The sequence below is a fragment of the Channa argus genome, chromosome 12 (genome assembly GCF_033026475.1).
Source record: "Channa argus isolate prfri chromosome 12, Channa argus male v1.0, whole genome shotgun sequence".
NCBI classification, from domain to species: domain Eukaryota; kingdom Metazoa; phylum Chordata; class Actinopteri; order Anabantiformes; family Channidae; genus Channa; species Channa argus.
In genome coordinates, this window is record NC_090208.1 from 1,304,523 (window position 1) to 1,318,058 (window position 13,536).

The window sequence follows — 13,536 nt, forward strand, 5'->3', positions numbered from 1 at the left end:
TTATGTATTTCACATGTTCTAGTTGCACTAATAACAGCAGCATAGTGTTGAAGTTGTTAAGAGGGAAGTCGTGTCTCTGCTGTTCACAGGTTCAGTCCTCGTCCAGACGACATGAAGACTCCACGTGTCTCTCTGCTCCTCGGTGAGTCAAACACACATTCACACTGGGGACAAAGTCTTTAGATCACAGCCTGTAAGTGAATGTGTACCTGTAAGTATTTAGTAGCTAAGAGGTGTTTATGAAGTAGTAAGTTAATGAACTTCCTGATCACAGACAATGACAATGTAGCTGTTCAACAACATTTACACATTTTCAGTGACAATCAGTGGGTTTTTCTTGTTACTGCAAACATTCAGAAAAATCAAAAAGTCATTTGAAATGTTTTTAGGAATAAGTGCAGGACACATTTAAGGACACGCATGTGAAAACTGTCCTGGCAGAGACAGAACTTCTGCTTTTCAGATCATCTCTGTACACAGAGACACGTCTTCATACGGGTGTTTTAACAACACTTCTCCTTCCTCAGAATCAGCTTCTCTAAAACTCAGCATCATCCAGACAACATGAAGTCAAACACACATTTACACTGGGGACAAACTGGAAGCTGAAACATGATCCACACTGAGACCTGGATCCTGATCACTGTCCTCTCTGAATATTTAACACAACGTATTCAGTTCTGAAATTGTTTTACTTTGAAATGTTTGATCTGATTCAGCAGGAAACTTGTTAACAACATGTTGATCTGTGTCCTCCTGTTCCAGGCTTGTCTGTCCTCCTGCTGCTGTCTGGACTCACTGTTTCTGCAGGTCAGATGATGGAGGTGAAAACATGAATGAAACTAAAGTCCTGAACATTTAACATTTACATTTGTCCATCAGTGCAGTGATGGAGGTGAAACCAAGGATGTAGAGACTCAGTAACTTTCCACCTGGTCCTAACAGTAACATGTCACAGAGCCAGTAAGGACTGATTTCATTCTCTGAGAGTCTGGATGAACACTGGACCCTGTCTCTGTTTGTGTCTCTGTTGTTCAGATCATCGTCTGGTCCTGAAGTTCTCTGAGAATCCTGTGATGACAGGAAGTGATGTCACTCTGTACTGTGTAAAACAAACAAAGGGTGATGCAGTCAAAGCTTATTTCTACTTTAATGAAACCAAACTTGTATCTGACCCTAAGATCGTGTTCATCATCCACAAAGTCCAACATTCTAATGAGGGTTTCTACTCATGTGCTACTGGTGCCTATGGAAAATCTCCTGAGAGCTGGCTGAGGGTCAGAGGTCAGGACACTGACATCACGTCCTGTTTAAAGATATGAACTAACCTGCTGACCTGATAATAAACTGTTCACTGAACCAGAATCTCCTCCTCTGTCTACAGATCCTCCTACAACCTCTGATCCTCACACCACCACATCATCTACAACCTCTGATCCTCAGACTACTGCTCTCTACACTGCTACAGCCTTTAACAACACTGATGTTTCAGCCTCTTCCTCTGTGATCATTATAGTTGTAATAGTTTTATGTTCTCTTGTTCTCCTGATCCTGGTTATGTCTGGATGTCTGCAGCTGTGCAGAAAACAAAGAGGTCAGACTCAGAATGGAACCAGACTGAGTCTGACCCAGTTAACAGGTCTGTACTCGAACTACAACATGGGACAGGTTGGACTCCTGATCTGTCCTCTGCCTGTCTCTGTCAACACTGATCCAGTCCGATCTGAGTGTGTAAATCCACCAGAATCCTGATCCCTGTGTGATTTCTTGCAGGTCCAGGACCAGGACTGAGGAGACTCCTTGCAGGTAAACTAACATGTGGTCTGATCCAGCTGATCAGTGATGGTGAAGCATGAATGAAGCAGCTGATGCTGACTTCACATCTGTGTCTGAACTCAAACTGGACTTTTCACGGATGTGTCTCCTCTCTTTTCAGGATGGACGTCTTTGTCTCTGCTCTGCTGTGAGTCCTCACTGCTTTTCTTTGTCCTCACACACTCTCATCTTTATGTTTGAATACAAACTGACTCTAATGACCTCTGACCTTTAGTAAACCCTGTTCTTCTTTTGTAGGTCTGACTGTGCTGCCGGCTGCAGGTCAGCTGATGGATTCTGTTGACCTCTGACCTCAAATGACCTCTGACCTTTAGTGACCTCTGTCCTCCTGCTGCAGGTGTAGCTGTGCTGCTGTATGGACTGACTGTCCCTTCAGGTGAGATGCACTACATTAATATGTGTGTGTGTGTAGACTGTGACCTAGTTTAGTGAACGACACTGAATGTTTCGGTTGGTGGATGTGAACATCTGCACAGATGTTTTAGTCCTGACAGTCAAATATCTGACAGATCGATGATGAAAATTAAACTTAAGATGATTTTCAGGAGAATTTAGCCCATTTCATGATAAATACATGTGTGATATTTAACAGATTTCATACCCTGAGAACAAACTCTTTTATACTTTCCTGGTAACATTTATCTAAAGTGAGCTGGACGTCACAGGATGTGACTATTTGTCACTATTTGGTCTGGTGAAGGGAAGAGGACAGAAGTTCAGCTGCTGGTCAGAGGTCAGTAGTTATGATTAATAAACAAAGACATTATTAATGGAAGCAGAAGAAACTGATTAACAAACCAAAAACAAACTCCTCCTCTGCAGAACCTCCCTCTGTGTCTGTGGTCAGACTCGTCCTCCACCTCGTGGTCTTCTGTCCGTTCTTCATCTCTACTGGTCTGATGGTGTCCATCTGCTCCAGCAGGAAGACAGGAAACAGAGCAGTCGTCTCCATGGAGATGAGCCAGCGTGTCACAGGAGGTCATGGATTGGACAAGGACGGTGATGACATCACTGCTGATGTCACCACTGAGTATAACTTCTGAGCTGCGAGCTGAGTTTGTTAAATTGAATGATTCTGTAATAAAAGTTAATCTCTTAACATTCTCATATCTGTGTGTTGTTAGTTTCCTTTTTTAGAAATGTTTTCTTCTGTTTCAAACTATTTCAAAATAAATCTGTTGATGTATGATGTTCTCAGTGTGTCTTGATGATTTGCTGCTTTGTCTGATTCTGATGATTTTCTGTGATGAACTGATTGTTCTGCTTCTCCCCACCATCACCTCTCTGTATGATTTTATCTGTGCAGCTGTAGCTCAGATTTCGTATTTCACATTCAAGTGTTTTTGCAGGGCTTTTATTTTGAAGGTAACAACCAGACGTTTTTGATAATTACTTCACAGAGGCTGAGACTTCCTGTTGAAATACATCTTTCTCTGAGTGTCAGTAGCTCATCAGCATCAGTGAGCTGACGTCCTGCAGCAGCTTCTGAACCATCAGTTACTTCAGAGAAGATTTACGGGAAGATGAAGGTTTGAAGTTTATAATTGTTCTGCACTGTTAGATACCTGTGACAGAGAAACCAAATTACCAGCTTCTTCATATGAAGAGGTTCCTCACAAAGCCTGGGATTAAAACAATGTCTTTGTTACAGGCCCCAAACAACAGAGACCTGTAGACAGGTTATATACCCTGTTTCAGACAGGAAAAAGTAGAGACGGGAGACGTTAGTTGTGTCCGTTCAATCAGGTTGTTTCTGTCTTTATTAAACAAGCATATTTTATTCTCATTTGACTCTTCTGTTTTGTTTTTATAAACATTTTTCTCTATTTCACAACAACTCAATTTAACATGTTTCCATTAACATACATTGTGATTTCCATCTCACAGGTTAATATACTGTAACTTACAAACAGAGTCTGGAAATACAGTGCAGTACTGTTTAACATTAATAGTATTAATTCACCACTATAGATTACATTAACAATACTTACTTTGTGTCTGCTATACTAGCTCTCACTGTACACTACCTCAGTAATCCTGTTACTAGTTAAATTCAGCCTATTGATCAATTTTTATGTTTTACACATTTGCAAACATTTCAACAACATAGTACACAAAATATCCCACTGGAACTCTGTGCTGAAAACAATACAGAACAGGAAAAATTCGTTATACAACCCATATTCCTCACTCTCGGTCTCACATACAACATAATTACACATGAATTATATTTCTACAAATGTCCAGGAGTCTTTAGTCCACACAGAAACACTCACAATAAAACCGCCATTGGTATCGTGTTCACACACGGAAGCTAGCAAAACTTTACTTCGACAAACAACTAATTTTAGGCTTTAAACGCTGCTCAAATGTGTGTTTATCTCCTCAAACCTAACCGGAGTTACCTCAAAAAGACCTTAGACATCCTATGGAGTATGTTGTGATTAAAATACACATGCTACTAACCTGTTTCAGACAGGAAAAAGTAGAGACGGGAGACGTTAGTTGTGTCCGTTCAATCAGGCTGTTTCTGTCTGAGAAGCAGAGGCCTGAAGGCTACGTTCAACTAGCGCTCATCTTGGTGAATACTCCACCTAGTGGCGTAACTTGACAATTACAATGAAAAGCTTGAAACTTAAAACCATGGTAAATGTTCAGAAATGTAGCCTCTCTGCACCAAAATACAAAAAAACACATAATCCTAATCAACAATTGTGACCAACCATTGGTGGGTGTCACATCTTATCTGTATTAAAAACAATAATAATTATTAGCACAAGTGAATTAGTTCTGTTGACTGAATCAGAACTTTGACTCTTTCTCTCATCTAAAAGTGATTTTTAGCAGAAGTAAGATTTACCAGATCATTTTAACCCCAATCGTGTTAACCAGCTACTAGATGATGGTTCTGATCCTACAAATACAAATACAAATTACTAACAATAGGAAGAAACAGAAGACACACAGATACATTAGTGAGCAAAGAGTAGGAAATGATCTTACAAGTGTGAGTTTTGTGGTTGTTTTTCTGCTTATCTGCTTTGTAGATCGACACATCTTCCTGCAGGTGTTTTAAAAACACGTCCACATTCTCACACAGAGCATCTTTAAAAGTCCCCACATGTCCATCCAATAAAGTGTGTCTTCCAGCTGGATGTGTCCTCAGTGTATCAGCACCGTTCTGGTCTGAGCTGCTGACAGTGATCACATCAGTGACACCTACAGCACTAATAACAGCAGCATAGTGTTGAAGTTGTTAAGAGGGAAGTCGTGTCTCTGCTGTTCACAGGTTCAGTCCTCGTCCAGACGACATGAAGACTCCACGTGTCTCTCTGCTCCTCGGTGAGTCAAACACACATTCACACTGGGGACAAAGTCTTTAGATCACAGCCTGTAAGTGAATGTGTACCTGTAAGTATTTAGTAGCTAAGAGGTGTTTATGAAGTAGTAAGTTAATGAACTTCCTGATCACAGACAATGACAATGTAGCTGTTCAACAACATTTAACTGTAATTTCCTGTTTAAAGATATGAACTAACCTGCTGACCTGATGATAAACTGATCACTGAACACGGTGACATACAGTTTTGTGTGTTACACATAAGGCAGGTGTTACTGAGTCAGTCTGTTTAAAGCATTTGTGAGCTTGGACGGGATCATGTCAGTGTTTGATCTGTGGGTGAAAGTGGACATCAGGACATAAAATGTTGGGTCATTTATGTGCAGTAAAAATCATCAGGGCTGAAGATTGAGCTTTGACTCCATTAACGGTTAAACATTGTCACTTGTTTGTTAAGTATAAAGCTTCATTAGAAAAATTTAAATATGTAAGTTTTGTTAAAAGAACTTGATGATTGATGGTATCAACTGCCTCTTTAAAACTGAGGGAGACGTATCCCAACAGCCACTTAACCTTTTCAATAAACATATCATTTGCTGCCCCAGTAGAACGGTGAGCTCGGAAACCAAACTGCTTCAGATGTAGTGGAGTGAAGCCTTTGTCCAGATGTTTTAGCAGTGGATTTCTTCCCCATGTTTCTGCTCCCTTGGATTTGATAGAGAAAATACTGATGGGCCTATAGTTGGTTGTAGAGCTGATTTGAAAATGGGAGTCACCATAGCAGCCTTCAAGGCTGACGGAACTGTTTTTTGATCAATAGACAAGTTAACCAAATGAGTAATGGGTCATATCAATGTACCACAATGTCTTTTTACAAAGTTTGTATCAACACCATGAGGATCCTGGGATTTAGAACTTTTAAGTGCTTCAGTAATCTTTAATTCTACCTGTTATTTTTATCTAGCTGAAAAATGGGCTGTTCAGCATCAATCCAACAGGTACAATAGTTGACGGAGTGAACGATCCGGTTATTTCAAACAAACTATTTAGAAAGAAATTGTTAAAAATGTTTGCTGTTCTTGTGAGATCCCCTCTTTAAAAATGATCACTTTTTAGTCAAAGTAAAACTATTATTTTATTTTTACCTAATAATTTATTTAAGCTTTGCCACACCTCTCTACCATTACCCTTTGTACCCTCAATAATGGAAATAAAACATTTGCTTTTGCCTTTCTCAAGGATTGTATTACTTTATTACACATGTGAGCACATTATAGGCAGTAGGCAGATGAGTTTTCAAATCAATTAATATGTCTCTAGATCTCATCAAGTCCCTGCATATTTGATATAACCAAGGTAGAGTATTACCTTTCTTGGCCTTATGGCTCCCTCTCCTGGTGGAAAACGACACCACGTCTTTGAGTTTATTAAAGGACACGTTCACTGATCAGCTAGAAGCAGAGAAATATTTTGATATAGTGAAGTCAGAGGAAAGTTTTAAAGCAATAATGTACATTTACACATTAAACTAAAGCATAAAAAGCATGAAGAGCCACTGAAAACTGGTGAAGAGCTATGACTGATTTCTGTGTTAGTTGATGAGAAGATTTCCTCCCAGTCAATTCCAGTTCCAGCACTGCTAGGATTTTGTGCCTGGTTCTACAGTATTACATTAGGGGAGGGGGGAGGGGGGGCTTTGAGAAGTCTAGTAAACCTTTGGAGGATGCAATTACCAATCAAAATAGGATTTTTTTCATAGAACTATCGATCAGAAAATGATTTGTCTTCATGATTGTGTTTGGCTTATTGGTGAATAAAACATCAATTCTTCTTTTCTGTGATCTCTTTGTTTAAATCGAGTGACTTCCTCGTGGTGTTTAGCCGTTCATAGAATTCTACCTTGAGCCAATCCAATCTTGTGACAGCCAATCACTAGCTGCTGGAAGTAGAAGCTGTCAACACAGCTGCACCAGTGACCAGGGCGACCACACCTCCCCTGGAGCCCCCTCCGTCAGCAGCTCCATTGATGGCAGAAGCAGCTGCCAGATGCTCAGCCGGGCACTGGTACGACAGTCTACCATCAGCTGCTGGATCCGCACGATTTGTTGGTGCGGTGTCTGATACTGCTGATGATTTTCTGTGAGGCCCCCACCTCTCATTTTTTTTTCTGTGTAACTTTAGCTTCAATTTTCCATTTCACATTCAACTGAACTTTGTGTCCATTAACAGACAATGAGAATGAAGCTGTTCAACAACATTTACGCATTAACACAACGTATTCAGTTCTGAAATTGTTTTACTTTGAAATGTTTGATCTGATTCAGCAGGAATTTTGTTAACAACATATTGACCTGTGTCCTCCTGTTCCAGGTGTTTCTGTGCTGCTGCTGTCTAGAATCACTGTTTCTGCAGGTATGAAACTTAAAAAACTCAAATGCTTTTTGAATTGATTTTGGTAAAAAAAACAAAAGTTGTAGTATTGAGATTGAGAAAAGTTATAATTAAAGTAAGTTAGCTAAATAAATAGGATGTTCAGACAAACACATTGTTGATAATCTTAGTTCTTAATTTCTTAATATCTACACTTATGTATTGTGTAGTTATAAATCATTGTATGAGATTCACAACAACATTATAAAGACTAAAATCATTGTGATTCATTTGGATGTGAGCAGCTCTCACTGGGTCAAAATCACAGGAATGTAACATGTTCTTATGTTAAATTAAGAAACAAATGACTAAATTAATACATCAATTCTCTGTTTTTCTGCACAAAAACAATTGATTGTGTGACACACAACATGACATCTACACTGTAGTCAGCAGAATTCAGTTACATCACACAGTTCTGTCTGTGTGTCCTATGACTCAGGTGTGGAGGTGTATGAGGGGGAGGAGTCTGTGCTCCTGCCTTTCCAGGTGTCAGAATCTAATTCCAAAGGATCCACTGTGGTGTGGAACCGCATTGGCCTCCCTCTTGGTTCAGTTGTCCACTTACTTAAACCAGAAGGTGAAGATTTTAGTGACCAGGACCCACAGTACCACGGCCGAACATCAATGAGGACTGATGCACTTCAGACTGGAGACCTCACTCTCACTCTGAGAAAACCCACCAACAGGGACAGTGGAACCTACACCTGCACTGTGCGCAGGAGGGGACAAGAGCTGAGTAGGACTACAGTACATCTGCTGGTCAGAGGTCAGTAAGAAGGCAGCATGTCATGGCATTTAGGACACTAAATCACTTGGTGTATAAATCCCAGTCCGTCAGTTTTTATCTCTTTGTTAATGAAAAACTGAAGAAACTGATTAACAAAACAAACTCCTCCTCTGCAGAACCTCCCTGTGTGTCTGTGGTCAGACTCGTCCTCCACCTCGTGGTCTTCTGTCCGTTCTTCATCTCTACTGGTTTGATGGTGTCCATCTGCTGCAGCAGGAGGACAGGAAACAAACCAGTTGTCTCCATGGAGATGAGCCAGGATGTTGAAGAAGATCAGGGACTGGATAAAGACTATGATGACATCACTGCTGATGTCACCACTGAGCATAATTTCTGAGCTGCAGAGTTTGTTAAATTTAATGATTCTGTAATAAAAGTTAATCTCTTATTTCAGATTCAGATTTCCCTATTGTTTCCTGCCACATTTCATCACAGCTTCTGAGCCATTCGAAGTACAAGCACTTTGTTTCTGTACTTAAGTACATTTAGCACGTATCTGTACTTTACTTAAGTAGATTTAATTATGACTACTTTGACTTTTACTTCACTCCATCTAATAGCAAATATTTCTACTTTTTAATCTACTACATTTCTAATTATAGTTGTGTTACATGCTACAATCACATTTTACGCATTTCATAATTTACTATTTGTCAGTTTTTTATGAAAGCGAGTAACAAGAGACGGAGGAATTGTACTCACTTTGAGTACTAATATGTCAAATATCAGTGTTTTACTGTTAAAATGACAGACTGTTACTGTCACTATGAGATGTTACAACATGAGTAGTTAAGAAATAAAACTGAATTATAACTAAAACAGCATCATTTATGTTTACATTCATGTACTTACTTTTACTTAAGTAGAAATGTCAGTGTGTACTTATACTAGTTGTCACATGTGAGGACGCTTCGGATGTGAAACAGGCTTTAGAGGCGACATATGAGGCGTGATGCCTTCAGAAGAACAGAGGTGCAGTAACAGGCTGAAGGTTAAATGTAAAATAATTGACATAAAGAGAAGATTGTAAAGAAGTGATTGTGAAATTGACCATAATCCCTCACATCAATCTTTGTCTGAGCACAGACACCAGCTAATGATCTTATTGTTCATTCCTGTAAATGAGCAGAAACCTGCAGTGAACATCGACCCCCTGCGTCTGCTGTAAGTCCTGTTCTTGTTACTTTATATCTTTCTAATTGTAATTATCTTCTATTGATCGTCCTCTGACAAGCTGAATTTCTTTACAGGAAGTTCGTAGTTTGAACATGTGTCCTGCCATGAATCAGATCAAATGATCCACCATCTTCTTATTTCTTATTATTTCTTATTTCCACCACCCGGAAACAACAAAAACCTATTTCACAACAAAAAGACAACACACGTGTTACCTATGTACAGTGTATGTTTGTTTGTGAAGGTGCAGCGTGGTTGGAGAAGTGAGGAGGGGTAGTGAGGATAAGCAGAAAGGGTCTAATAGTAGTAATAATAATGATGAATAACTAATATTAAACAATGGGCTGATAACAACATTAGCAATAATAGAAATGAAACAAATGTTGTCATAGTTAAATAATATAATGATGATATAATGATAGTGTTTACACATCACATCGTAACCTAGTTACTTCTAGGTTGGACTACTGTAATTCCCTACTTTCAGGATGCCCCAGTAACTAAAGAGCCTGCAATTAATCCAAAATGCTGCAGCAAGAGTGCTGACTGGAACTAGCAAGAGAGATCATATTTCACCTTCACTAGCTTCTCTCCATTGGCTTCCCATTAAATTTAGAATAGAATTTAAAACCCTGCTTCTTACATATAAAGCTCTGAATGGTGAGGCTCCATCATATTTAGAAGACCTCATAGCACCATATCATCCCAGTAGACCACTTCGCTCTCAGAATGCAGGCCTACTTGTGGTTCCCAGAATTTCCAAAAGTAGAATGGGAGGCAGAGCCTTTAGCTATCAAGCTCCTCTCTTGTGGAACCAGCTCCCAGTTCAGATTCAGGAAGCAGACACCCTCTCTACTTTTAAGTCTAGGCTCAAAACCTTCCTCTTTAATAAAGTATATAGTTAAAACTGCTCAGTCAACCTGAACTAGCTCCTACTAAGATGTTATAGGTTTAGAGTGTTGGTTGACTCCCGCAAGTGCAATGAGCTCCTCTCCTCTTTCTCTCTATACATTTATTTGTCACCACTACATGCTGTTAATTTTGTGTCTTCTCTCTCAAGTAGTTGTGCTTCTCCCCCTCTGTCCCACTCTCTTTCTGCAGGTGTCCCCAGCTTTGAAGCTGTGTGTCTTCCAGCATGCGGCTACTGGTCCTACCAACCTGCCCGATGTTTTGTTTCTCTCTCCACTGTCCACTCACCCCAACTGGTCAAGGCAGATGGTCGTCCACCCTGAGCCTGGTTCTGCTGGAGGTCTCTTTCATTAAAGGGAGTTTTTCCTCCCCACTGTTGCTTATGGCTTGTTCAAGGGGGAATTGTTTGGTTCTCTCTACATACTTGTATAGTCTGGACTTTATTCTGTAACGTGCCTTGAGATAACTGTGAATTGGTGCTATATAAATAAAGTTGAATTATTTTAACTTGACCAAAAATAGGAAATGATCTCACAACACAGATCTGAACTGAAGTGATGTGGTTTTATTTCTGTAGATGGACACATCTTCGTGCAGATGTTTTAAAAACACGTCCACATTCTCACACAGAGCATCTTTAAAAGTCCCCACATGGACACAAAAAACACACAAAGGCTTCTTGTGCTGTGTCCATCAAATAAAGTGTGTCTTCCAGCTGGATGTGTCCTCAGTGTATCAGCACCGTTCTGGTCTGAGCTGCTGACAGTGATCACATCAGTGACACCTACAGCACTAATAACAGCAGCATAGTGTTGAAGTTGTTAAGAGGGAAGTCGTGTCTCTGCTGTTCACAGGTTCAGTCCTCGTCCAGACGACATGAAGACTCCACGTGTCTCTCTGCTCCTCGGTGAGTCAAACACACATTCACACTGGGGACAAAGTCTTTAGATCACAGCCTGTAAGTGAATGTGTACCTGTAAGTATTTAGTAGCTAAGAGGTGTTTATGAAGTAGTAAGTTAATGAACTTCCTGATCACAGACAATGACAATGTAGCTGTTCAACAACATTTACACATTTTCAGTGACAATCAGTGGGTTTTCTTGTTACTGCAAACATTCAGAAAAATCAAAAAGCCATTTGAAATGTTTTTAGGAATAAGTGCAGGACATATTTAAGGACACGCATGTGAAAACTGTCCTGACAGAGACAGAACTTCTGCTTTTCAGATCGTCTCTGTACACAGAGACACGTCTTCATCCAGGTGTTTTAACAACACTTCACCTTCCTCAGAATCAGCTTCTCTAAACCTCAGCATCATCCAGACAACATGAAGTCAAACACACATTCACACTGGAGACAAACTGGAAGCTGAAACATGATCCACACTGAGACCTGGATCCTGATCACTGTCCTCTCTGAATATTTAACACAACGTATTCAGTTCTGAAATTGTTTTACTTTGAAATGTTTGATCTGATTCAGCAGGAAACTTGTTAACAACATGTTGACCTGTGTCCTCCTGTTCAAGGTGTGTCTGTCCTCCTGCTGCTGTCTGGACTCAGTATTTCTGCAGGTATGAAACGTAAAACATTCAAATGCTTTTTGAATTGATTATGGTAAAAAAAACTAAAGTTGTAGTATTGAGATTGAGAAAGGTTATAATTAAAGTAAGTTTGCTATGTGTTTGTTAAAAGAAAATATGTAAAATAAATCAATAAACAGGATGTTCAGACAAACACATTGTTGTTGATTGTTCTTAATTTCTTAATATCTACACTGATGTATTGTCATTGTGATTCATTTGGATGTGAGCAGCTCTCACTAGGTCAAAATCACAGGAATGTAACATGTTCTTGTGTTAAATTAAGAAACAAATGACTAAATTAATACATCAATTCTCTGTTTTTCTGCACAAATAGAATTGATTGTGTGACACACAACATGACATCTACACTGTAGTCAGCAGAATTCAGTTACATCACACAGTTCTGTCTGTGTGTCCTATGACTCAGGTGTGGAGGTGTATGAGGGGGAGGAGTCTGTGCTCCTGCCTTTCCAGGTGTCAGAATCGGATTCCAGTGGCTCCACTGTGATGTGGAACCGCTTTGGCCTCACTTTTCGTTCAGTTGTTCACTTTCTTAAACCGGAAGGTGAACATTTAAGTGACCAGGACCCACAGTACCACGGCCGAACATCAATGAGGACTGATGCACTTCAGACTGGAGACCTCAGTCTCACTCTGAGAAAACCCACCAACAGGGACAGTGGAACCTACACCTGCACTGTGCGCAGGAGGGGACAAGAGCTGAGTAGGACTACAGTACATCTGCTGGTCAGAGGTCAGTAAGAAGGCAGCATGTCATGGCATTTAGGACACTAAATCACTTGGTGTATAAATCCCAGTCAGTCAGTTTTTATCTCTTTGTTAATGAAAAACTGAAGAAACTGATTAACAAAACAAACTCCTCCTCTGCAGAACCTCCCTGTGTGTCTGTGGTCAGACTCGTCCTCCACCTCGTGGTCTTCTGTCCATTCTTCATGTCCACTGGTCTGATGGTGTCCATCTGCTGCAGCAGGAGGACAGGAAACAAACCAGTTGTCTCCATGGAGATGAGCCAGGATGTTGAAGAAGATCAGGGACTGGATAAAGACCATGATGACATCACTGCTGATGTCACCACTGAGCATAATTTCTGAGTTTGTTAAAGCTCGATTACATTTTTAACCATTTCCAGTAAACATACTGCAGATTTCCCTTTTGTTTCCTGCCACATTTCATCACAGCTTCTGAGCCATTTGAAGTACAAGTACTTTGTTTCTGTACTTAAGTACATTTATCACGTATCTGTACTTTACTTAAGTAGATTTAATTATGGCTACTTTGACTTTTACTTCACTTCATCTAAGAGCAAATATTTCTTTTTACTCTACTACATTTCTAATTATAGTTGTGTTACATGTTACAGTCTTGTTATTTTACACATTTGTTATGAAAACAAATCTTGTCCTTGTTAACTGACATCTGTGCATCTTTGTTCTCTGCATTTTATCAGT

General features: G+C 39.8%; 3 protein-coding genes across 13 annotated transcripts in view; all 3 read left to right on the forward strand.

Moving 5' to 3' along the window:
- The window catches only part of LOC137137310 (uncharacterized), a 60,335-nt gene extending 57,538 nt beyond the window's left edge, over positions 1-2,797 (forward strand). The window contains exons 1-11 of one of the 8 annotated variants that reach the window (XM_067523433.1): positions 46-142; positions 528-670; positions 766-810; positions 1,039-1,284; positions 1,385-1,639; positions 1,774-1,806; positions 1,937-1,963; positions 2,074-2,097; positions 2,174-2,212; positions 2,502-2,569; positions 2,659-2,797. In XM_067523433.1, the coding sequence (XP_067379534.1) occupies positions 613-670; positions 766-810; positions 1,039-1,284; positions 1,385-1,639; positions 1,774-1,806; positions 1,937-1,963; positions 2,074-2,097; positions 2,174-2,212; positions 2,502-2,569; positions 2,659-2,736 (873 nt within the window). In that variant the 5' untranslated portion in view covers positions 46-142; positions 528-612 and the 3' untranslated portion in view covers positions 2,737-2,797. Of the gene's footprint in view, positions 1-15; positions 671-721; positions 825-1,038; positions 1,285-1,384; positions 1,640-1,773; positions 1,807-1,936; positions 1,964-2,073; positions 2,098-2,173; positions 2,213-2,428; positions 2,570-2,658 lie in introns of those variants that run through there. The other 7 variants (XM_067523438.1, XM_067523434.1, XR_010915697.1 and 4 more) reach the window with 7 other exon arrangements.
- Positions 2,798-3,241: 444 nt separating this feature from the next.
- LOC137137315 (myelin-oligodendrocyte glycoprotein-like) lies at positions 3,242-9,215 on the forward strand. Of its 4 annotated transcripts, XM_067523445.1 has the most exons (6): positions 3,278-3,365; positions 5,126-5,178; positions 7,058-7,284; positions 7,547-7,588; positions 8,049-8,375; positions 8,513-9,215. In XM_067523445.1, the coding sequence occupies exons 3-6, from the start codon at positions 7,203-7,205 to the stop codon at positions 8,731-8,733; spliced, it is 672 nt and encodes a 223-aa protein (XP_067379546.1). In that variant the 5' UTR covers positions 3,278-3,365; positions 5,126-5,178; positions 7,058-7,202; the 3' UTR covers positions 8,734-9,215. The 4 variants fall into 4 exon arrangements, with proteins under 4 accessions (XP_067379548.1, XP_067379549.1, XP_067379546.1 ...); XM_067523447.1 differs by lacking the exon at positions 7,058-7,284 and having other exon boundaries at positions 3,242-3,365; XM_067523448.1 differs by having other exon boundaries at positions 3,270-3,365; positions 5,126-7,315.
- A 1,828-nt stretch (positions 9,216-11,043) lies between these two features.
- LOC137137669 (myelin-oligodendrocyte glycoprotein-like) lies at positions 11,044-13,442 on the forward strand. Its single transcript, XM_067524222.1, has 4 exons — positions 11,044-11,388; positions 12,011-12,055; positions 12,495-12,821; positions 12,959-13,442. Exons 1-4 carry the CDS (start codon positions 11,358-11,360, stop codon positions 13,177-13,179), a joined length of 624 nt encoding a protein of 207 aa, XP_067380323.1. The 5' UTR covers positions 11,044-11,357; the 3' UTR covers positions 13,180-13,442.
- Positions 13,443-13,536: the final 94 nt, after the last annotated feature.